At 41.5% G+C, this 25790-nt stretch overlaps 1 protein-coding gene and 1 long non-coding RNA gene across 18 annotated transcripts in view; one reads left to right on the top strand and one right to left on the bottom strand.

Annotated features, from left to right (window-relative positions):
* nek1 (NIMA-related kinase 1) overlaps positions 1-25790 on the bottom strand; it is a 240341-nt gene that overhangs the window by 197797 nt on the left and 16754 nt on the right. For 16 of the 17 annotated variants that reach the window (XR_011358400.1, XR_011358407.1, XR_011358411.1 and 13 more), the window contains exons 6-8: positions 17799-17866; positions 2575-2661; positions 2396-2450 (exon numbers count right to left, since the gene is read on the bottom strand). Coding sequence is in view for 14 of the 17 variants with exons in the window: in XM_069941511.1 (XP_069797612.1) it covers positions 2396-2450; positions 2575-2661; positions 17799-17866 (210 nt within the window). In the remaining 3 variants the exon portion in view is untranslated. Of the gene's footprint in view, positions 1-2395; positions 2451-2574; positions 2662-11754; positions 11824-17798; positions 17867-25790 lie in introns of those variants that run through there. The other variant, XM_069941618.1, reaches the window with a different exon arrangement.
* On the top strand, positions 10810-18975 carry LOC138765039 (uncharacterized). Its single transcript, XR_011358437.1, has 3 exons — positions 10810-10946; positions 18323-18423; positions 18827-18975. It is a non-coding gene; the product is annotated as an uncharacterized lncRNA (long non-coding RNA).

Genomic DNA, 25790 nt, shown 5'->3' with positions numbered 1-25790 from the left:
ACCATCGAGGACATCTACAAGAGACTGTGTCTTAAGGAAGCAGTCTCCATCTTCAAGGACTCCCACCACCCAAGCCAAGCCCTCTTCACTCTATTACCATTGGGAAAAAGGTAAGGAGCCTGAAGACTAGCACTCAGCGGCACTAGGACAGCTTCTTCCCCGCTGCCATCAGATTCCTGGATGATCAATGGACCAAAGACCCTGCCTTACATTGACTTTTTGCACAATGTTTTTTCTTTATTTTTGCAAGATGGTTTATATGAATGTTTGCACTGTTTGTGACTTGTTGACAACAAGTTCTGTTTCTCATTCTCGGTAGGTCAGCACAACCTCACAGGGTGAAGGGCCCACACTGTTCTCAACTCTAAAACATTCATTCTGTGTCTTTCCGCAGATGCTGCTAAATCTTTTTCTTGCATTTTCATTTTATTTTCTTCAACACATTCCCGACCTTCCAATAAATCCTTTCTCTGTGGATACCAAAAGATCTGCAGATTTTTTCACTTAAAGTCACAACTAAACTTATTAAAAACACAAGTAATAGGAGGAAGTGTCGGCCTCAGCCCATCAAGCCTGTTCCACCATTCAAGGAGATCATGGCTGATCTGATGACAAGCACATCTCCACCTTCCTGCCATTTCCTCATATCCCTTACCTCCCTGACTTGGTAAAAATCTATCCAACTTATTTTATACTAGACAGTGTCACAGTGTCATGCAGCGCAAAAACTGGTTCTGCTGCCCATACATTCCACGGTGACCATCAACTACCCACTTATATTAATTAATCCTAAACTAATCCATTAATTGCCATCACTCTCTTCCTGATTCCACAACTCGTGCCCAACGGATATTCAGTGATCAATTAACCTAATAACCAAATGCTCTTAGGGTTATGCAAGGAAAATGGAGCACCAATGGGAAATCTAACATGTCATAAGAAATATGCGCAAATTTCATCCAGAGAGCACTGGAGGTCTGGATTGAACCCTGGTCATTCGAACTGCAAATCAACAGCTCCACCAGCTGCACTGCTATGCCTCCCAATACTAATCAGATGATCTGATTCTTTTAAAAGGCCACTTGAAATTGACCGCCTGCTCAGTATGGCAATCAGATTCTCTATGGCACAATGAATTTAACTATCTTAAGAGGCACTTCATGGATAGTTATCTCATATTTCAAAGCCAACTGCAGAACAGGGCATTAATAACACATGTAGTAGAGTCCATTCTTTCTGCTGCAGCTAAAAAATAAATTCTCATTTACTTAACCATCACAAAGTGATTCACTACGATTCATATGAAGACTCATTTTCTATCTCGGCCAATTCCACTGCATTCAATTAGATTGATTTTAATCTCCGATCACCGCCCCACTCAAACATCTTAAAATATGCAGAATTTCCTAACTCCATTTCAAACTACTTAACTTTTTGAACCATTACACTGGTTTCTCTCTGCACGTCGAAGGTCCTACAGCTTTAGCTAATACACCCTCCATTGGTTGGGTATATTTCAACTGTTATTTTGTTGAATTTTCTAACACCTGGGTTAGGTCCCTTGCTATGTCTTTGGAATTTGTGGCTTTTGTTCCCCCTCCCAGTTGATTCTCTTAATCTTTGGTTTCTCCCCCCCATCTTTTGATTTTTTTTTAAACCCAATTGCTCAGGATTCAATTCCCTACTCATCAAATTGCTACAATACACATCCTTTATTGTACTCTATTAACTAGATTCTGAACTGTAGCTGCTTTTGTTGCAACGAAAAAAATGACTTGTGTGGGAAAGTACCCCAACAGAGGTCACCTGTGTATTATGTGGGACGATGAAACAAGGTGGATAAAATCTATGCAGATTGAATACATTGCCCTTATTAACCCTTCTTCTTACTTTCTCTAAGAATTTGATCATTAGTCAAATGTAACCTTCCCTGAACAAATCCATATTGTCCATGGAGATCTTCCCCCTTCACTCCCCACTTACAGTACAATACAAATTCCTTAATATGATCAATATTGCCCAATTTAAATTGGGAGCTGTAGACAAATATGGTCAGATGCTTGGGAAAAAAATTGTCTCACAAGAATGAAGGATTTCCATATCTCTTTTATGAAGTGCATGGAGAGCAAGTATACCTTGTCAGACACACAGTAAAATTGCTCACATTTTAACTTGTCTCAGTTTTAGCATTTGAGAATCAACCTTTACAACCTGCCTACCTATCACTCCAGTCAACTCTGTAACCTCTGTGACAGGTTTACAAAGGACAAGTCAACAGTGCTGACTTGTAATGAAGATAAAAATTGCAAAACACCCCAACCATTTGTCAACCACAATTACCAAATTCAAGACTCAATGGCACAGAGCAAATGATTTTAAAACAAAAAGTACTTACAGCATGTTTGAGGGTACACATCTCATACAAGACGCAGCCCAATGCCCAAATATCACTAGACACATGAATGACAAGGTATCAGTCAATATTATTCATCTCCAGGAAAATAAATGTAAAGAATGATTGATATATTATCACATCTTAGTAAAAGACAAAGCAGGTTAAATATTCAAATGTACCTTTTGTTGTTGTATGGCTTATTTTCACATATTTCAGGAGATAAGTAGTATGGTGTGCCAATGCAAGTTCGGGCTAACTCCACAGTACTGTGAAAAAACAAAATTAATGTTGTCATAAATATAATATGCTTTAGAAACAGACCTTGCCATTTTTAAGTGGCAATAGCCATTTAAAATGTGTACGAACATTTCCAAATAAAACACTATGAATGAATGCAAATATTTCACCCAATACAGATCATTCTTAGTTGAGTTAAACAGGGCAATCTGCAGGTGCTACGATTGCAGTGCAATGAACAAAAATTCAGTAGGTCATACAAATCTATTAGAAGCCAAAGGATATAACCAATGTTTCGGGCCTGAAGCCCTTCATCAAGGAACGAGCAGAAAGCAAGCAGGCACCTGAATAAAAAAGTTGGGGGGAGGAGAGGAGGGAAGAAAGGGAAGCAGGAGGTGGAGAAGGCAACAGGTGGGTATGAATGGAAGGGCAGAAAAGAAAAATGTGATAGGGGAGGGGGTAGCTCTCTGAATAGAGAGAGAAGGGGGTGGAGACCTGGAGGAAAGGACACAGAGGGATAGGGAAAGGGAGAGAGACGAGGAAGGGGACAATGGAAACTAGAGGTTGATGTTAATGCCATCCGGTTGGAGAGTTTACACAGAATCTTCAGGGAGCCTCAGTTTGGCAGTGTACGAGGCCATGAACAGAAATGTCAGTGTGGGAATGGGGCGTGGAATGAAAATGGTTGGCCACTGGGAGGTCCCCATTATTGCAGTGAATAGAGCAAAATGCTAATGAACTCATTGTAGCAGATCATAGAACCGGCTCGGGATGCGATGACGTCATTTGGAACACGCGGGATTTTAAAAAGCTGCAGGTGACTGTTCACTGAACTTGAACTCAACTACATCTGACCATTTCCTCGTTCTTCATTTCGCACTGCAACACAGTTGATACATTGGTGACCCTGACAGGCCCAAACGGATTTTAGACCCAACATGGACAACACTCAAACTGCTTGTCTTTTGGAAAACTCAACCTGAAGTTTGGTTCGGGCAGGCCGAGGCACAGTTCCACATTTGCAAGATAGAAGTGGACATCACTAAGTACTATCATATGGTAAGCATCCTTGACCAGGACACGGCCAGTCGAATAGTGGATTTCCTTCAGGACCCACCAGCAAATACGAAGTCCTAACAGTCCTCCTTCTCTGGATTTACAGTCTCTCACTATGTGAGCAAGTTGCACAGCTCCTCCAGATCAATGGCCAAGGGGACTGCATCCCTTCAGAGTTAATGAATGACATGTCGGCACTGGCAGACAGCCATAGGCCTTGCTTGTTCTTCGAGCAGTTGTTTTTAAGAGCATATGCCAGAAGACATTTGCCTCATGTGTGACAATGACTTTGATAACCCTCGCCAACAGTGGCCGCCTGTACAGACATTCTGTGGCAAGGCCCACAAAAATTAGTGCTGTGTCACACCAAAGGCCCAGGCTCCAAGAGTACCGGCGTCAAGGGCGCACGTTGCCCTGGACAAGTATGACCATTGTAAAAGCCTAGTTCACATCTGGGACAAACTCTCCCACTGCAAATTTCTAGTCGACACGGGTGCAGAGGTTAGTGTCCTTCCTCCTTCAGGCTTTGACACCCATACCAGGAGTGAGTCTAGCGCTCACTGCAGTGAGTAACAGTTCAATTTCTATGTACGGCACATGGACTATACTCCTGAAATTCGGTGACAAGTTCATTCTTGCTGCTGTGTCCAGCGTCCTCAGAGCTCTTTCACTGATGGTCAACTTAAAAGGGCGCAGGTTGGTGAACACCACAACATTCCAGACTTTCCACCTTGGAAAAGCCAAACTACCCATCCCTAGATGCCGTGGAGTACTCGAACAAACTTTTGGAGTTTCCAGACACTGTCACTCCCCAATTCTCCCCTGCCACATCCAAATATGGCATCACACACATCATCACTTAAGGACCTCTACACACCCAAGCTGCCCAAGATGTGGCTTGCAAAGCAAGAGTTCCACAAATTGGAGGAATTTGGAATCATATGCAGGTCAGATTGCCCATGGGCTTCCCTGCTACATTATAGTGCCCAAAGTGGGAATTACAGACCACCACCCTGTGCCCCATATACCTAACAGTCAGACACTTCTGCTATTTTTTTTGAAGCCAGGGAATTCACGGCTTTTGTTGACCAAAAATCGCTCACGTCCGCCTTCATAAAGTACCAGATCCCTGGTCAGCCCACCAACAATGCCACCCATCTTACTATCTGGGTTTTCAACCAGGATTAAACACATCTCTGCTTAGAGGAATGTGGTTGTTAATGCCCTGTCCTGCTCCTTCATTCAAACAGTACATGCCTTCTCTCTGGGTGTAGACTACATGACATTCGCCAAAGATTAGCACCAGGATGATGAACTCCGGCTTGTAGAATTGCTGTCACGAGCCTGCAACTCGGCAATGTAGCCTTTGGGCTGCAAGGTACCACTCTCCCGTGTGACATTTCCACAAGTCAGCCTCACCCTGTCATCCCTGCTGCGTGGAGATGTTGCATTTTCAATGCCATTCACGGACTGTCCCACCCCTCAATTCAAGTGACAGTCCATCTGATAGCAGACAAGTTTGTAATGGCATGGTCTTGTTCTGGGCAAAGACATGCACGGACTGCCAACCTGCAAAAGTGCAAAGGCATGTGAAGGTTCCGCTTCAGCCTTTCCACCCACCGCAGCACAGATTCGACTACGTGCACGTCAACATTTTCAGCCCACTTCCAGTGTCACGAGGGTCCAGATACTTGTTAAGTCATTGACAGATTCACTAAGTGGTCGGAGGCTGTTCCTGTGATGGTCTCATCGATCGATTAATGCGCCAGAGCTTTTAATTCTGTCTGGGTATCTCCGTTTGGCCTACCCACACATCACCTCAGACAGTTTACCTCCACACTCTGGGACATTTTGTTGCGACTGCTGGGAATGCAGTTCCACCACATGACAGCTTACCACCTGCAATCAAATGGCCTAATGGAGCGGTTCCATAGGCACATGAAGGCTGCTCTGATGGCCCACCTCCAGGGATCTGATTGGGCAGATGAGCTGCCCTGGATTCTCCTGGGAACAAGAATGACACCCAAGGAGGATCTCAACTCCTCAGCTGAAGAATTATGTTTATGGAGCCCTGCTCATTGTACCTGGGGAATTCATGCCTACAGCAAGCAGGCTGGAGGCGCCACCAACTGAAGTTTAAGGCAGACTGCGGGAGCGGCTTGGAAACTTGGCCCAGTTCCCACGTCAAGGCATGGAACAACACCCTTCATCCTAAAGGAACTCTGGGACAGTGAGTTTGTGTGCAGAGGTGCACATGGGTCACCTTTACAGAGGACATACAAGGGCCCCTTCAGAGTGCTACAAAGCAATTGTCTAACTGGTGTACTGGACATTTATAATTGACATTCTAAAGCCCGCTCATTTTGACCTTGTTTGGCCCTTGCCATGATCCCCGATGCAAAGGTGTGGATGACCGCCCAAGAGCAGTGGACAGTAATGGCATCAGATGTTTAGCCTCCTATCTGGGGGGGTGGGGGGTGGTGGGGGGGGGAAACAGGTACGTCGCGGCTCAACAGAAACTTAATCGAACCAGCTCAGGAGGTTCCAAGTGATGTTATGACGTCACAATGTGATGACATCATTTGGAACGTGCGGGGTTTTATAAAACTGCAGGTGACTTCGAGAAAACAACTTTTACTGAACTTTGACTCAACTACATCCGATCATTTTCTCATTCTTCATTTCACACTATGACACAGTTGCTACACCTTCATCCAGTCTCTCTGGTAAAAAGGAGGCCACAATGGGAGCACTGGATGGAGTGGCGGATCCCTGCAGATTCCAAATGGTGGTGAAGGAGGTGTTGCGTGCAAGGATAGCATTTCCTACGATCACAGGGCCAGGTACTGAAGGGGGCAATTAGTGCGAAGGAATGCGTGAACAAGGAGGTCCCATAGAGAGGGGTCCCAGCCGAAGGTGGAGAGGGGAATATATGTCTGGTAGTGGGATCATGTTGCAGGTGATGGAGGTTGCAAAGGATAATACGTTGGATGCGGAGGCTGGTGGAGTAGTAGGCCAGAACAAGGGGGATCCTGTCCTGTTGCATCTCGGGGCAAAGGGGTCTGGGGCTGATGTGCGGAAAATGGAGGAGATGCAGGTAAGGACTGAGTTGATGACAGTGGAAGAGAAGCCACGTTTTTTTTTTTTTTTAAATTTTTTATTTTTCACACCATAAATCACAATAGCCATGATATACACTTTTTCTTTTCCACGCATTTACAGTGACTTTTTCTCCCTCCCCCCTCCCTCCTCCCAAGCCACCCCCCCATCCCCCCCCCTCTCATCCATTTTAGTTATACAATCTAGGTTGCATTAATTCAGTTAGACAATGTTGTCATTCAACAAAAATACACCAGAAATTCTACTGAGTCCATTCTTTTCTTTTCTTCTCCTTCCATCAACTTAGGTAATGTTTGTTCCCGGTAGGTTTTCGCTATTGTATTTAATGTAAGGCTCCCATACTTGTTCGAATATTTCAATATTATTTCTTAAACTATATGTTATTTTTTCTAATGGAATACATTTATTCATTTCTATATACCATTGTTGTATTTTCAAATTATCTTCCAATTTCCAGGTTGACATAATACATTTTTTTGCTACGGCTAGGGCTATCTTAACAAATCTTTTTTGTGCATCCTCCAAGTCAATTCCAAATTCTTTATTTTTTATGTTACTTAGGAGAAAGATCTCTGGATTCTTTGGTATATTGTTTTCTGTTATTTTATTTAATATCTGATTGAGATCATCCCAAAATTTTTCTACTCTCTCACATGTCCAGATTGCATGAATTGTTGTTCCCCTTTCTTTTTTACATCGAAAACATCTATCAGATACTGTTGGGTCCCATTTATTTAACTTTTGCGGTGTAATGTATAGTCTGTGTAACCAATTATATTGTATCATACGCAGCCTCGTATTTATTGTATTTCTCATCGTTCCAGAGCATAACTTCTCCCATGTTTCCTTTTTTATCTTTATATTTAAATCTTGTTCCCATTTTTGTTTAGTTTTACCATTTGTTTCCTCATTTTCCTTTTCTTGCAGTTTAATATACATATTTTTTATAAATCTTTTGATTAACATTGTATCTGTAATCACATATTCAAGGTTACTTCCCTCTGGTAAACTCAAGTTGCTTTCTAATTTATCTTTCAAGTAGGATCTCAGTTGGTAATATGCCAGCGCTGTATCTCCCGTTATATTGTACTTATCTCTCATTTGTTCAAAGGATAAGAATCTACTTCCTGAAAAACAATTTTCTATTCTTTTAATCCCTTTTTTTTTTCCCATTTTCTAAAGGCAAGGTTGTCTATTGTAAAAGGGAGTAGCTTATTTTGCGTCAATATTAGTTTTGGTATTTGGTAATTTATTTTATTTCTTTCTACATGAATCTTCTTCCATATATTGAGGAGATGGTGTAATACTGGAGAAGTTCTATGTTGTACCAATTTTTCGTCCCATTTATATAATATGTGTTCAGGTATCTTTTCCCCTATTTTATCTAATTCTAGTCTCGTCCAGTCTGGTTTTTCCCTTGTTTGATAAAAATCTGATAGGTACCTTAATTGTGCGGCTCTATAATAATTTTTGAAGTTTGGCAATTGTAAGCCTCCTTGTTTATACCATTCTGTTAATTTGTCTAGTGCTATCCTCGGTTTCCCCCCTCTCCATAAAAATCTCCTTATTATTTTCTTTAACTCTTTGAAGAATTTTTCTGTCAGTTGTATTGGCAATGCCTGAAATAAGTATAGTATCCTTGGAAAAATGTTCATTTTAATACAGTTTATCCTTCCTATCAGTGTTAGCTCTTTCCAATGCTCTAAATCGTCCTGTAATTTTTTCATTAGTGGATTGTAATTGAGTTTATATAATTGGCCTAGATTTTTGTTTATTTGCACACCTAGGTATCTTATTGCCTGCGTTTGCCATCTGAATGGGGATTCCTCCTTAAATTTTGAGAAATCCGCGTTATTCATAGGCATTGCTTCACTTTTATTTACGTTTATCTTGTATCCCGACACTTCTCCATATTCCTTCAATTTCTTATATAGTTCTTTTATTGATAGTTCTGGTTCTGTTAAGTACACTATCACATCATCCGCAAACAGACTGATTTTATATTCCCTGTCTTTTATTTTTATTCCTTTTATATTATTATCTCTTCTTATCGATTCTGCTAGTGGTTCTATAGCTAGCGCAAACAATAATGGTGATAGTGGGCATCCCTGCCGCGTTGACCTGCTTAAGTTAAATTGCTTTGATACATGTACATTTACTGTCACTTTCGCTAACAGACCCTTATATAATGCTTTAATCCAATTAATATACTTCTCCGGTAAACTGAATTTTTGCAATACTTTGAACAAGTAATTCCATTCTACTCTGTCGAAGGCCTTCTCTGCGTCTAAAGCAACTGCTACTGCCAGTGCTTTATTTCCTTCTACTGCATGAATTAAGTTAATAAATTTACAAATATTGTCTGTTGTGCGTCTTTTTTTGATAAATCCAGTTTGGTCTAAATTTACCATTTTCGGTACCTGTTCTGCTAATCTGTTCGCTAGTAGTTTAGCTATTATCTTATAATCTGTGTTTAGCAGAGATATTGGTCTATATGACGCTGGTGAGAGTGTGTCTTTCCCTTGTTTTAGTATCACTGTAATTATTGCTGTTTTACATGAATCTGGTAAGTTTTGTGTCTCATCAATCTGGTTGATTACATCCAGGAGGGGCGGTATTATTAGGTCTTTAAATGTTTTGTAGAATTCTATTGGGAGTCCATCCTCTCCTGGTGTCTTATTATTTGGTAAATTTTTTATTATCTCTTGTATTTCTACTGTTCCAAATGGTTCTGTTAATTTATTTTGTTCCTCTATTTGTAGTTTTGGTAGTTCAATTTTAGTCAAAAATTCATCTATTTTCCCTTCTTTCCCTTCGTTTTCGGTTCGGTATAATTGTTCATAGAATTCTCTGAAGTTTTCCTTATTTCTTTTGGATTATATGTAATTTGTTTGTCTTTTTTCCTTGTTGCCAATACCATTTTCTTAGTTTGCTCTGTCTTAAGCTGCCATGCTAGGATTTTGTGTGTTTTTTCCCCTAGTTCATAATATTTCTGTTTTGTCTTCATTATATTCTTCTCCACCTTATATGTTTGTAATGTTTCATATTTTATTTTTTTATCCGCCAATTCTCTTCTTTTGGTTGTATCTTCCTTTATTGCTAATTTTTTTTCTATGTTTATTATTTCCCTTTCCAACTGCTCTGTTTCCTGATTATAGTCCTTCTTCATCTTGGTTGCATAACTTATTATTTGCCCTCTAATGAATGCTTTCATTGCGTCCCATAGTATAAACTTATCTTCCACTGATTCCGTATTTACTTCAAAGTACATTTTTAATTGTTTTTCAATAAATTCTCTAAAATCCTGTCTTTTAAGTAGCATGGGGTTTAATCTCCATCTATACATTCTTGGAGGGATGTCTTCTAGCTCTATTGCCAATAACAGGGGTGAGTGATCCGATAATAGTCTAGCTTTATATTCCGTTTTCCTAACTCTCCCTTGTATGTGGGCTGATATCAGGAATAGGTCTATCCTTGAGTATGTTTTATGTCTAGTCGAGTAGTATGAGTATTCCTTTTCTTTTGGGTTTTGTTTCCTCCATATGTCCACAAGTTTCATTTCTTGCATTGATTTAATTATAAATTTGGTTACTTTGTTCTTCCTGTTAATTTTTTTCCCCCGTTTTATCCATATTTGGATCCAAATTCAGATTGAAATCCCCTCCTATTAGTATGTTCCCTTGCGTATTAGCTACCTTCAAAAAGATATCTTGCATAAACTTTTGATCTTCTTCGTTAGGTGAATATATATTAAGTAGATTCCAAAGCTCTGAATATATCTGACATTTTATCATAACATATCTCCCTGCTGGATCTATTATTTCCTCTTCTATTTTAAATGGCACATTTTTGCTAATTAATATAGCCACTCCTCTTGCTTTTGAATTATACGATGCTGCTGTTACATGTCCTACCCAATCTCTCTTTAATTTCTTGTGCTCCAATTCAGTTAAGTGTGTTTCTTGGACAAATGCTATATCTATTTTTTCCTTTTTCAGTAAGAAGCCACGTTTTTTGAAGGAGGACCTATTGGATGTTCTGGAATGAAATCCTGGGGACAGATGTGATGGAGGCAGAGGAATTGAGAGAAAGGAATGGAATCCTGACAGGCGACAGGGTGTGAAGAGGTGTTGCCAAGGTAACTGTGGAAGTTATTGGTTTGGAGAAAATGACTAATGAAAGTTCTCCTCCCGAGATAGAGACAGAAACCGAAAAAAGAAATTTCTCCATGTTTTGGGATATATTTTGATCAGGTCATTACGTCAGTGACGCACAACACAGAAACAGGACCTTTGGCCAATCACACCATGTTGGCCATCAAATACCCACCTGAACTAATCCCATTTCCTATCATTCAGCCTGAAGATTTCCATGCTAAACTATTTTAAGTGTTCGTGTTGATATTTAAATGCTCTCCACCAACACTTCAGGCAGGGAATTCAAAGTTTGAAATACTCTGGGTGAGGGGGAAATCTGATTCTTACTTTAAACCTTTAGCCTCTGTTTTTTTATATAAACACCCCTGCTGGGTAAAGAAAGACATTGCATCAATTACTTCCCCCCCTCAATCAGGTTCCCCTTCTCTCCCTGCCTTCTCTGGCCTGAAGAAGGCAAACCAACACTATTCCAGTCTCTCCTCATGACTGAGATCTCTCCAGTATACTCACAGGCTTCCCTGGCCTAACAGAGAATGGCCTTCAGTTCTCCAGCTACACCATTACCATTGTTTTGTATAATTGCACCATTAATTTCGTACTCTTTATATTCTATGCAATGCCTAATTGAGGCAGCTGGCACCAGGAATTCTTGAACATGTCAAGATTCTTCTAATCCTCAGCACTTCCAAGGATCCCTCCAAACATTGTGCATGTCCCAGCACATTATGCCTTCCAAATGTAACACCATGCATTTTTCAGGATTAAATCCCATCTTCCTGTTTTACTCACAGATCAATATTGTTCTGCATCAGAACTACCTCCTTGATTCATTCACTGCACCACCAATCTTTGTGTCATCTGCAAACATAATTAGACCAAAAAACTTGAGATTCAGCGGGTCAGACAGCATCTACGAGACCAAGGTTTTTCGGGGAGAAAGCCAGTAGAAAGTGATGGGGATGATGCTGTTCCTCTAATTTATGTTTGGCCTCACCCTGGAAATGGAAGTTTGCTGTGCAAGTGGGGAGAGGAATTAAAATGACTTGCAACCAGGAGTTCAAGTGCCCAGAAAAGCAGTCACCTGGTGCATACTGGGTCTTGCCAGTGTAGAAGAGGTCACACAGAGATCGGTGCCTGCATGGATTAGATTGGTGGTGGTGCACGGGAACCTTTGCCTCAACTGCAAGTCCTGTTTCAGTCCTTGGATGATGGAAAAGGAGGAAATTCAGGGATAGCTGTTGCACCTTTTATGGTTGCAGAGGAAAATATCTGAAGATGGTGGGGGGGGGGGGGGGGGGGGGGGAAGAACAAGCACACTGGAAAGAAATCCCACCAAAGGGGGAAATGGCAAAAATGTCAAAGAATATGATGGTTATGGAGAGTGGCAGGTGGAAGGCGTGGTCTAAAGTAATTCTATTTTGTCCATGGAGAGGCAGGGTGATGGGAAAAATGCCAGAAAAGAAGGTACTAGTGAACTCTCACTTGACCACAGTAAAGTCACGGTTTCCGTAAAATGAGGCCATTACTAATGTCCTGGAGTGGAAAGCCTCATCACAAGAACAGATGCAACAGAGACAGAGAGAATGTGAGCCATAGATGGTGTCCTCAAAAGAGACAGGGTGGGAGGATGAGTTGTGTGAATCAGTGGATTTACCATAAATGTCCGTGGACAGTTTGTCTCTTGGGGGAGGGGAGGGTTGAAGGAGGGAGAGAGACAGGCAGAGATAGGAGAGAAGTGTCAGAAATAGTCCGAGTGGATGTGTGAGCATGGTGGTAGCAGCAAAATTTATATAATTGACAATGCACAAGTATAGGAGGCAGCGCCGATGTAGTTGTTGATGTTGTGGAGACCCATGTGGTGCCTATGGCTCCATGTAGGATTTGTAGAAATTTAAAAGAATTAAAAAAGAAGTTGTTCATAGGATGAACAAATTCTGTCAGGTGGGGAAGTACGATAGAGAAGAACTGGTTGGATCTATGTTACAGTTCTATAGCATTAAAACAGGCCCTTTGTCCCAACTTGGCCATTCTGACTCAGCTCGTACAGGGCCTTGGTGAGACCCCACCTGGAGTATTGTGTGCAGTTTTGGTCACCTGATCTAAGGAAGGATGTTCTTGCAAAGGAGGGAGTGCAGAGGCGATTCACCAGGCTGATACCTGGAATGGCAGGAATGACTTATGAGGAAAGATTGCACAAATTGGGATTGTACTCCCTGAAGTTTAGAAGATTCAGAGGGGATCTCATAGAGACCTATAAAATTCTGGCAGGACTGGACAGAATGGATGCAGATGGGACGTTTCCAATGATGGGAAAATCCAGATCCCGGGGCCATGGTTTGAGGATAATAGGCAAACCATTTAGGACCGAGATGAGGAGGAATTTCTTGACCCAGAGGGTTGTGAATCTGTGGAATTCATTGCCACAGAGGGCAGTAGAGGCAGGTTCATTAAATATATTTAAGAGGGAATTAGATCTATTTCTTCAGTATAAGGGTATTAAAGGTTACGGAGAGAAGGCAGGGACGGGGTACTGAACTTTAAGATCAGCCATGATCTCGTTGAATGGCGGAGCAGGCTCAAAGGGTCGAATGACCTACTCCTGCTCCTATCTTCTATGTTTCCATTTGCCTGCATTGAACCCACATTTTTCAAAACCTTTCTTGTCCATGTACTTGACCAAATGTATATTAAACATTGTACCTGTCCACCACTTCCTCTCGCAGCTTGTTCCACATATTGCTATCATGTGTGAAGGGACCCTCAGTTCCCTTGAAAATATTTCCCCCTTCACATTAAATCCTTGGCCTCTAGTTTTAGATTGCCCTACCCTGGGGAAAAGATTATGACTAGTTACCTTCTCCCTGCATGATTTTATAAGCCTCGACAACAAGATTCTCCCTTAGCTTCCCCATGCTCCAGGCAGAAAAATCCCAGCCTCTCCTTACAATTCAAGTCAAACAGTCCCAGTAACTTTCTCGTTATTTTTTCTGCACCTTATCAAGTTTAATGATACACTTCCCACTGTTGGACAAGTCTCACCAATATCTCTTTCCATTGCAACATGTAAAACATTTGGCAGCACAGTTAACACTGTTACAGCATCAATGACTGAGTCCCAGGGTTCAAATTCTGTGCTGTATGCAAGGAATTTGTATGTTCTCTCCATGTCTGCCCGGGTTTCCTCTGGGTGCTCCAGTTTCGTCCCATCCTTCAAAATATATACCAGGGGTGCAGGTCAATTGGGCGGCAAGGGCTTGTGGGTCAAAAGGGCCCTGTTACTGTGCTGCGTATCTAATTTTAAAATAAAAATTAGAAGATGCCCCTTCCTTGTGCTTCTTCACCCAGTTCACAAATTATCACTTTCAAGGAACTATGCACCCGATAACTCCAGATCTCTGTTCTAAACACTCCCTAGTACCCTGCCATTTACAGTGCAAGCCCTGCCCTAGTTGGATTTACTAAAGTGTAAATTCCATTTGAGACAACTTCGTCCATCTTGCCAACTGATCTTGATCTTGTTGTAGACTTTGGTATCCTTCCTCATTGTCGACTACACTGCTAATTTTGGAGTCACCTGCAAATTGACTGACTACTGTTACGAACTAACAAACTGTAATGGAGGATTAAAACCATGTACCCAGATGCTTTTTGCTTATGTGGAACTGACGACACTGGGTCCACACGCAGGTCACCTTACTTTCAGAACTAGCAGATGTAATTAAACTCAGCCATGGGGACTTATCTGAAGATACACTTTGAAATGGAATTCCACCGTGAGGCCCAGTTGTCAAATACGACACTCTGAAATTGACGTATTGGTCACAACCTGTCTTGCTCAAGAAGTTTTAATGAGTCCTTGTATCTACGAGATAAACCAGGATATCATAGCATCCTGCTCCATAATAATTAATCTTCTAAATTGTAGAATAGTATGCTCAGCTTTGATTTTGACTGACAAATGTTAGAGGGAGTGGGTGCATGATTAATTGTTTTTGGGGTATAAAAGTCTGTGGTCCTGCTGCTTAAGTTTAGACTCTCCGAGGGGTGGGAACACCCCTTGTCAAGAAGGAAGAACAACCAGAGTCCGAGCAACGTCCCGGTCGGGGGAGGTGGAGAAGCTGCTACCAGCGCCCTGACAACCTACTACAAGTGTGCAGTTGTTGCCTCGCTTCGGCAGTTGGGACCAGTCCAAGCGTTGATAAGTATTGTTGGGAAGGGCTTGCATATTGTAGTGTGAAATCAGCTTTTGAATTAGTAATAAACATTTGTATAAACTGAACTGCTCTCGGTGTGTGTGTCTATTTTCTTTCGGTAGCTCAAACACTGTGACCAATCTAAAATGAACAAAATGAGAGGTATAAGTTTACCCAAGACACAAACCTTTCAATTATTTTTGGGACCAAAGGGGCTTTGTTAGCACTAACACAGGAACAGCAATGGAAAATTCAAAATAATTGTTTTTTTTTAAATTAAACTATTAATGACATAATTCTTGCTCATCTCTAAACTTAACCCCACTATGCGCAAATGTGAGAGAGAGAGCGCAAGAGCGCATTCGTGATTAAAGTTCCACTTTGAAAAGTCAATCTTTAAAAGTTCAGCATTATTTTTGTCTTGCTTGAAGATTCAGAAATAATTATAAAGCACTTTTAAACATTACATCTTCAGGCCTTTTTACTCACAATGTGGTTATTTTCTTCCAAGATTAATTCACAAACCCAGACAAGGATTAAACGAAGTGGCAACATGAAAATAGACCCAGTTGAAATCTGTCCTCTTTTCTAAAGAGACAGCGAAATGGTCTTCCTTATTTCAAAACCCACTGATTCCGTGTTCCCCTTTTCCAGAAAAAACACAGCACCAATTCTGGTTTCTATAACTCAATCCTGTCTGTCATAAGGTTTCAACCACTGTATCACAGGGATTTTGGCTTCTGTCCTCCCCAAACTCAACTTTTCCAAAACTAAACTCAGAATGTTTAGAATTTCTCAAAATCAAGGTTTCCTGATTCATGGAAACCACATGACCATCAGTTTTATTTCCACTAAAATTCTGTTCCTTTTTCAAAACCATTCCTTAACCATAACAACCTCTGACCTCATCTCCTTTAGCAGTTCTTGAATAACTGACCCACTTGAAATCCATTAGCTCTATCTGTCCAAGACACATCAACCCAGAGAATGAACTCTCTTCTCTGAAAACAATGGTTCTATATAAATGTGCTGACCGTGTGTGATCCTGTACCAACCTACAGCTAACTTACTACCAATAAAGATACAATATTTTAACTCTATAATTTATAATACGAAGACATTTTTATAATAAGAAATATAGTTTAACATTAAATATTTACACAAATCTGTAACACTACATTAACAATTTTCTAATCCAAATCATTAATACTGGACTCAGTACTGACCCCTGTAGCACCCTACTGGTTACAGGCCTCCAATCAGAAAAATGACCCTCTGCCATTACGATTTGACTCTTTCCACCAAGCCAGTTTGAACTGTGGGCCAACTCACATTTGACTGGCCTGCCATACGGGACCTTAGTTTTTCAGAAGCCGATCCAACAACATCCACTCCCCTGGTCTCATTAATCTTCTTGGCTAAGAAAAACTCATTTTGTGTGACAGAATTTCCCATGCACAAACCATGCTGACAATTTCAAAACAGTGTATATCTAAATGCCAGTAGATCCTACCCCATAGAATTCCCTCCAGCAACTTTCCCACTTCTGATATCAGGCTCACCAACTTGCTATTCCTTGGCTTGTTCTTGCTGCCCTTTTTAAAATAAATATTCTAATCCTATTGCTCAAGTCCAAACTCACCAGTTGCCTCAGCTCTTGACAAAAATCCAATGCCCATTCAACATTTTATTCCATCTGGCCACTCTCCAACCAAACTTCATTAACGTCAGCTTCTCCAATTTCCTTAACCTCCCTCCCGAGTCTCTCTTTCCCCATCTCCTTTGCTCCAGTTCCCCCAGCCCCTTCTCCTATTAGAGAGCAACCCTCACCCAGTCACGTCTCAGCTTTTTTTTCTCTTCTATCCTCCCACCTGTGTCCACCCATGACCTCTGACCTGTTAGTCTATGCTCCTCCTTCTGCCCCTTCAATCGCTCCTCTCCTCTTACCTTTATATGCAGGCGTCTGCCTGTTTATGCCGTGACAAAGGGCCCAAGCCTGACATGTTGGTGAACCTTTACTTTCAATGGATGGCACGTGACTTACTGATCTTCAAGCATGTTTGTGCGTTACACCCATTTCAGCAATGCTTTGACTTTAAAATTCTCATTCTCTTTACCTATTCTCCACAAGGGCTTGTGAAGAACTCCTGCATTGATTGTCAGACCTCAAATAAAATTATGCCAAAATTTTCCATCCAGGTTTCTCTTTCCTTTAATAAGCTCCTGATAACAACTTTCTTTGAATAGGTTACGGTGTTAGCTTTTCTAAACAGTGTCCAATGTCATTAATTAACATTACGTTGAAGCCTCTCAGAACGCTTACGGTATTCAAGAAATTACATGACACAGGACATTTTTAAACTATTAAATAAAGCAAAGTAAAATGATCCTGAAACATACTTCCACGGTTCTCTATATTAAAATCATCTCAAAATGATATTTTGATGGTAAAGCAAAAGACCATAAGATATTAGAATATACAAGCAAAAGTAACATTTTCAAGTAATTCTCAAAGTTAAAAAAAAGTGACTTTGTATTTTGGACAAGATTGAAGGTCATTCAATTCTCTTCCCAAAGGTGCAAGAACAAAAGAGGGAACTGATAGCAATTAATCTCCCCTTCAAATAGTTTGAATTGTACCTGTTTAGTACTCTAGCTATTCCAAAATCTCCCAGCTGGACTGTACCATCTTTGGTTAGAAAGATATTCTGGGTTGGAAATGGAATAAGCGTTAGATTTAGTATTCAAAACACAGAAGGAAACATTTTGCAACTGGAATATGCATGATATTAGTTCTACTTTAATGATAAACAGAATTTTAACAGGTTAGAGAATTTGGATCTTTTGCATCAAAGATTTAAATGCAACATGCACTACTTCATTCAATGAAACAGGTTGTTAATTTGTTCTTACAAGTTATCATACAGGCACCAAAAGTTAAAAACATCTTTCCATAATTTTGTGACAGCAACTGGCAGGACAAGACACATTTGTACTAAACCAAGGCTTAACAGATTACAAAAAAAACAGGGATGAAACAATTTCCCAACTGCTTAAAGAAAATAAGAATCTTCACTATTGAAGAAATACAAATTGTGCTGGACATAAATATTTCACACAGTAGTTTGTGCATTAACAAGAACTTAAATTATTTCCAATTACAGAGAAAATCATCTTCTCAAGCCTATTAGAAATGGATGGAAATTACTTTCAATCATGCGTATACAGAAGACTGAATCAACTATTCAAATGCACAAGACACCAAGTGAGTGAGCTCCATTCCCTGCTCTAAGACAGAAAATGTACTCAATACATCATCTTTCAAAAGAGAGCAGAGCTTGGGTTTGGAACGATTATAGTTTGTGTGACATGGCTGGCGTAGCATTTATCGCAATGCCTCTCCAGCACCAGCAATTGGGACCAGGGTTCAAATCCTGCGCTGTAAGCAGCTTGTAAGTTCTTCCCGTCCGTGTCTGCTTAGATTTTCCCCAGGGGCTCCGTCCAGTTTCCTCCCACTGTTCAAAATGTACTGGGTTGTAGGTTAATGGGGTGCAATTGGACGGCATAGACTCGTGCGCTGAAATGGTCGGTTATTGTGCTGTTTGTTTAAATTTAAGATTTTAAATTTAAAGGTCTTGGTTTCAAATCTCACATTGCATGCCCAACAGGTAACCAGGATTGGCACTGGATAACAAACTTAAGACAGTGCAACACCAGAGGTGATGTTGAACCAAATCAACTGTGACATAAACAACCACATGAAATTCCTACCAATAGGATCTTTTTTGTTTGTGCAACTTTTTTGGTTGTGCAACTTCCACGGTTCTCTATATTAAAATCATCTCAAAATGATATATTTTTTTTGTTTGTGCAACTTCCACGGTTCTCTATATTAAAATCATCTCAAAATGATATTTTGATGGTAAAGCAAAAGACCATAAGATATAGGAGAAGGTTATTTAGCCCAGAGTATGCTTTGCCATTGCATCATGACAGGATCCATTCTCCCACTCAGCTCCACTGCCTTGCATTTTCCCCATAACCTTTCATACCTTGATCATTCAGACACCCATCAATCTCTGCCTTAAATACACCCAATGACTTTGCATCAAGCACTACTTGTAGTAGTGATGCCGTTAGCTTCAAATTAATGATGGAGAAGGAAAGGTCTGGGCCTCATGTTGAGATTCTAAATTGGAGAAAGCCAAATTTCGAGGAAATGCGAAATCTCGAATGGTGGATTTGGATAAGTTGCTTTCAAGCAAGGATGTGTGAGGTAAGTGGAGAACCTTCAAAGGTGAAATCTTGAGAGTACAGAGTTTGTATGCTCCTGTCAGAATTAAAGGCAAGGTTAGCAGGCATAGGGAACCTTAGTTTGAGCGATAGTGGGGGATCTGGTTCAGAAGACAGATGTGTGTAGCAGATATAGGCAACATGGAGTAAATGAGGTAACAGAAACATAGAAAAAAAACTACTGCCCTTCAGCCCACAAAGTTGTGCCAAACATGTCCCAACCTGAGAAATTGCTAGGGTTACCCATAGCCCTCTATTTTTCCAAGTCCATGTACCAATCCAAAAGTCTCTTAAAAGTCCCTACTTCCGGCAGCCTATTCCACACACCCACCATTCTCTGCATAAAAAAACATACCCCCGACATCTCCTCTGTACCTACACCCCAGAACTTTAACCCATGTCCTCTTGTGGCAACAATTTCAGCTCTGGGGAAAAAGCCTCTGACTATCCAGACGATTAATGTCTCTCATCATCTTATACACCTTTATCAGGTCACCTCTCATCCTCTCACTCCAAGGAGAAAGGCCGTTCACTCAACCTTTTCTCATAAAGCATGCTCTCTAAACCAGGCAATATCCTTGTAAATCTCCTGTGCACCCTTTCTGTGGCTTCCACATCCTTCCAGTAGTGAGGCAACCAGAACTGAGCACAGCAGTCCAAGTGGGGTCTGATCAGGGTCCTATAGAGGTATAGCTGCTGTAACAGATTTGTGTTAATATTAATCTTTCAAGCCAAGCAAGTTTTATGTAATTAATAATAATAAAAAATTGTCACGGTAGCTACGAGGGGGAAACAGGAAAAGACTATATGTTGGAGTCAGTTTCGTTTCCAAAAATTTATTTGAAAAAGTCCACGCTGCGCCTTACAAGGCGGCCAACAAGTCCTGCCTCTGCATTGGCAGTGTCGTAATGACGCAGCTGAGTGCTCGTGCCCACGAGGGAAGCAAAACCCGGCGGCGTCACCTTGATGCGGGTGCTCCGCTGCCGTGACAAACATGGAACCGGTTTACCTGCATCACGATGCATGCTGCCACAAATTATTGTTTTGAAAAACCAACATCTTGGTCATTACCAATGTTGCTGATATAGTTCATAACATTGCAACCTTATCTCTTGGCTCTAAATTCAATTCCACGATTAATGAATGCCTTCTTAACCATAGAATGAACCTGCGCAGATGCTTTTGAGCATCCTCTGGACTCAAACCCCCTCTGATCCTCCACACCGCCCAGAGTCTTACCATTAATACCATATTCTGCCATCATATCTAACCTACCAAAATGAACCACTTCCCACTTATCTGGGCTGAACACCGTCTGCCACTTAGCCCAGATTTGTAACCTGACAGCAGTCCACACAATCCACAACACCCCCAACCTTTGTGTTCTCAGCAAACTTACCTACCCATCCCTCCACTTCCCCATCACTTCCCCAAAAATCATGAAGAGTATGGGCCTCAGAACAAATCCCTGAAGAATACCATTGGTCACTGACCTCCAAGCAAAATATAACCCGTCAACAACCACTTTACCTTCTGTGGACATGCTAATTCTAGATGCACAAAGAAATGACCCCTTGGATCACCTGCCTCCTTATTTTCTCAGTAAGACTTGCATGGGGAACCTTATCAAATGCCTTGCAGAAATCCACATACACGACATCTACTGCTCTTCCTTCAATTGTTTGGTCACATCCTCAAAAAATTCAATCATTAGGCACAACCTGCCCTTGACAAAGTCATCTTGGCTATTCCTAATTAATTACACCTCTTCAACTGTTCATAAATCCTGCCTCTCAGGATCTTCTCCATCAACTGAAGTAAGACTCACTGGTCTATAATTTCCTGGGCTAACTCTGTTCCCTTTCTGGAGTAAAGGAACATTCGCAACTCTCCAATCCTCCGGTACCTCTCCCTTCCCCATTGGTGATCCAAAGATCATCGTCAGAGGTTCAGCAATCTCCTCCTTTGTCTCCCACAGTAGTCTGGGGGACATCTCAACCGGTCCTGGCAACTTATCCAACTTGAAGCTTTCCAAAAGCTCCAGCACATCCTCTCTCTTAATATCTACATGCTACAGGTTTTCTGTCTGCTACAAGTCATGACTACCATCACCAAGATCCTTTTCCACAGTGAATACTGAAGTATTAATTGGGTACCTCTGACCGGTTCCATTCACTTTCCCACTGTCACACTGATTAGGACTTATTCTTTCACATATTATCCTCTTGTTCTTCACATACTTGTTGAATGCCATGGTGCTTTCCTTAATCCTGCCCACCAAAGCTTGATCATGGACCCTTCTGGCTCTCCGAATTTCCTTTTTAAGATCCCTCCTGTGAGCTTGTAATCTTCGAGATCACTAACATTATTGAGCTCTCTGAATGTTTTGTCAGCTTTTCTTTTCTTTTAATTTCAGCCTTTGTACACCATGGTTCCTTTACCCAACCATAACTTCCCTATCTCATTGGAACGTACCTATGCAGAACTCCACACAAACATCCCCTGAACATTCACCACATTTCTTCTGCACTTTTTCCTGAGCATTTCTGTTCCCAATTTAAGCTTCCAATTTCCTACCTGATCACCTCATAACTGCCCTGACTCCAATGAAATGCTTTTCCAACTTGTCTGTTCCTCTCTTCCCCCACTCCCACAACCTCCCCCCCCCCCACCGATGCTATTGGAAAGGAGATAGAATTGTGATCACCATTTCCAAAATGCTTTCCCACTGAGAAATCTGACACCTGACTAGGTTCATTTCCCAATACCAAATTAAGTACAGACTCTCCCCTTGTAAGCTTATCTACATATTGTGTCAAGAAGCCTTTCTGAACACACCTAAAACTCCACCCATCTCAATCCCTTCCTCTAGGATATTTTGGAAGTTAAAATCTCCCATCACAACCACTCTGTTATTATACCTTTCCAGGATCTGTTTCCGTATCTACTCGATACCCCGGTTTGTATTGGGCAGCCTATAAAAAACTCAGTAAAGTTATTGACCCCTTCCTGTACTTAACATCCATTCATAGAGACTCCGTAGACAATCCCTCCGTAACATCCACCTTTTCTGCAGCTGTGACACGATCTCTAATCAACAGTGCCATGCCCCCACCTCTTTTGCCTCCCTACCTGTCCTTTAAGAAATCCGACACTTGGAAGAAACCATTCCTCTCCGAGTCATCGAAGTCTCTTTAATGGCCACCACATCATAGCTCCAAGTTCTAATACCCGCTACAAGCTCTTCCGCTTTGTTCGCAATACTCCTTGCACTAAAATAGACACATTCCAAACCATCCATCTAAGTGCCTCCTTTCTCGATCACCTGCCCATCCTCTCTCACACACTGTCGCCAAGCTTTCTCTCTGTCAGCCAACTGCCTCTTCCCCAGTCTCAAGTTCAGTTCCCACCCCCAACAACTCTAGTTTAAACTCTCCCCAGTAGCCTTAGCAAACCTCCCCACCAGTAGATTGGTCCCCCTGGGATTGAAGTGCAACCTGCCCTTTTTGTGCAAGTCACACCTTCCCCAAAAGAGTTCCCAATGGTTCAGAAATCTAAACCACTGGGCCCTGCTCCCATCCCTCAGACATACATTTATCCTCAACCTCATTCTATTCCTATACTCACGGTCTCTTGGCACAGGCAGCAATCCCGAGAGGATTACTTTTGTGGTCCAACTTCCTTCCCAATTGCCTGTAGTCTTTTCTCAGGACCTTTTCCTTTTTCCTACCTATGCCATTTGGTACCAAATACGTACCACGACCTCTAGCTGTTCTCCCTCCTACTGCAGGATATCTTGAATGCGATCTGAAACATCCTGGACCCTGGCAGGCAAACCACATTCAGAGTTTCTTCCCTGCATCCACACAATTGCCTGTCTGACCCCCAACTTTAGAGTCCCCTATCACTTGAGGAGTATAAAAAAAATGATTTTAAAAAAATCTCAAGGAAGAAATCACGGTGGCTAAAAAGGACAGGAGGTTGGTTTGGAAGACAATGTGAAGTCTTAAGGGTTTCTACAGGTATATTCTGGCTCTCCACCCCATAGAATGATGATGATTCCTTTCAGTCAGTTTGTGGGGCTTGATATGGAGGGGCCTGGAGGGGCCTGGAGGGGCCTGGAGGGGCCTGGAGGGGCCTGGAGGGGCCTGGAGGGGCCTGGAGGGGCCTGGAGGGGCCTGGAGGGGCCTGGAGGGGGCTGGAGGGGGCTGGAGGGGGCTGGAGGGGGCTGGAGGGGGCTGGAGGGGGCTGGAGGGGGCTGGAGGGGGCTGGAGGGGGCTGGAGGGGGCTGGAGGGGGCTGGAGGGGGCTGGAGGGGGCTGGAGGGGGCTAAAGAAATTCGTATTCCTGTTTTAAATAGGCATCCTTCAATCCTGAAGCTGTTGCCCCCTTGTCCTATACTCCCCTCCCATGGGAAACTTTGCTGCATCTACTCAGCCCAGGCCTTTCAACATTTAAAAGGCTTCTACGAGATTCCCTACTCATTCTTCTGAGCTCGAAGGAGTAAATCCAAGAGCCGTCAAATGTTCATCATATGCTAATCCCCTCATTGCAGGAATTATGCTTGTGAATTTTCTCTCAAGCCTCTTCACTCCAATACATCCTTTCTTAAATAAGAAATTACTTCAGTGACTTTAAACCACTTTAATGCATACAGAGACTATGAAAGAAGTGTTTTGATAAGAATTAGACGTTATTGGATGTGAGATTTTGAACATCTGAAAATATTCAAGATACAGTGTAATGCAACTTTTTTTCTCTCCCTGCCCTTCGTCTTTTCTAAAATTATGCTAAATTTGTGTTGACAGAGAAAAATTAATGAAGAGTCAGACCAAATCAAAAATATTAGCAGAAGCCTTCACGAACCTCTCCCCTGGGCACACCTTAAAGTCATTATATTGAAATGACTGAGGACATGTCCAAAGAGTGCTCTGCACTTTTGTTTTTGAACCAGGATTGAATCCATTTTATTTAGTGCAGCTCCCTCCTTCCTGCCTTTCCCCAAATACGTGGCCCAGACATTTCTCCAAGGCTTACCACCATACTCATCAACTTGTGCTTTCATCTTTCTCTTGTTCTTTTCTATCCACCCATATACATTCTCCTAAACTATCTTGTTCACGTCACCTAAGTATGTGCCTTTTGCATTAGCACCATATTATTTGGTCTGCATTTGCTGATGAGTCCCAAAATATCAGATTTCTCAACGCTTATACAATGTCAATTTAGATCAGCAACTTTGCAGATGACACAAAGATCTGAGGTGTTGTGGACAGCAAGGAAGCCTTTCCAACCTTGGAGAGGGATCTGGACCAGCTGGAAACATGGGCTGAAAAAATTTTTAAAAATCGCCAATGGAATTTCATATGAGCTGTTGCATTTTGGAAGGACAAAGCAAGGTAGGATATGCATTGTAAATGGTAGGGCACTGAGAAGTGTACATCAAATGGATTTGGGAATTCAGATACATAATTCCCTGAAGGCAGCATCACAGGTAGAAAGGTTCATAAAGAGAGCTGTTGGCATGTTGGGCTTCATCAAAGTATTGAGTAGGAATTGAGATATAATAATAAAGTTGTGCAAGATATTGGTAGACAAAAACTTGAGTATTGTGTGCAGTTTTGTTCATCTACTACAGGAAAGAGGTGAATAAAATTGAAAGAGTGCAAAGAAGGTTTACTTGGATGTTGCTGGGACTTCAGGAACAGAGTTACTGGGGAAAGTTAAACAGGTTTGGAATTTATTCCCTGGAGAGTAAAAGAATGAGGGACAAATTGATAGTGGTATACAAAATAGTGATGGAAATAGACAGTGTAAATGCAAATTGGCTTTTCCTACCAAGGTTAGGTGAGATACAGAGCTGACAACATGGGTTAAGGGTAAACATTTTGGGGGAGATTTCTTCAAAGAAAGTATGGGAGCGTGGAACAAGCTGCCAGTTGAAATGGCGAATGCGGGCTCAGTTTTAATATTTAAGAAAAATTTGGACAGGTACTTTAATGAAAGGAGTATGGACTGGATTCAGGTCAGTGTGACTGGGCAGAATAATAGTTTGGTACAGACTAGAAGGCCTGAATGGCCTGTTTTCTGTGCTGTAATATTTTATGGTTCCCTTCAGGACCCATATTGGTTGATGTTATTATTTTTTTTCCAGATTTTAACCCCCTTTCCATCTGCCATCATTCATATTTTCTTGAAAAAAAATGCAATCCCACCTCTTTACTCTAGCAATCAACTATTGGAATTATCAACTACATTTTCTCCAAATGTTGGAAAGACCCAGGACCTCACTTTCAGACTGGAGCACAATCTACACTTTCTGACCATTGATTCTCCACCA

The sequence above is a fragment of the Narcine bancroftii genome, chromosome 1 (genome assembly GCF_036971445.1).
Source record: "Narcine bancroftii isolate sNarBan1 chromosome 1, sNarBan1.hap1, whole genome shotgun sequence".
NCBI classification, from domain to species: domain Eukaryota; kingdom Metazoa; phylum Chordata; class Chondrichthyes; order Torpediniformes; family Narcinidae; genus Narcine; species Narcine bancroftii.
This window is presented reverse-complemented; position numbering and strand designations above follow the sequence as displayed.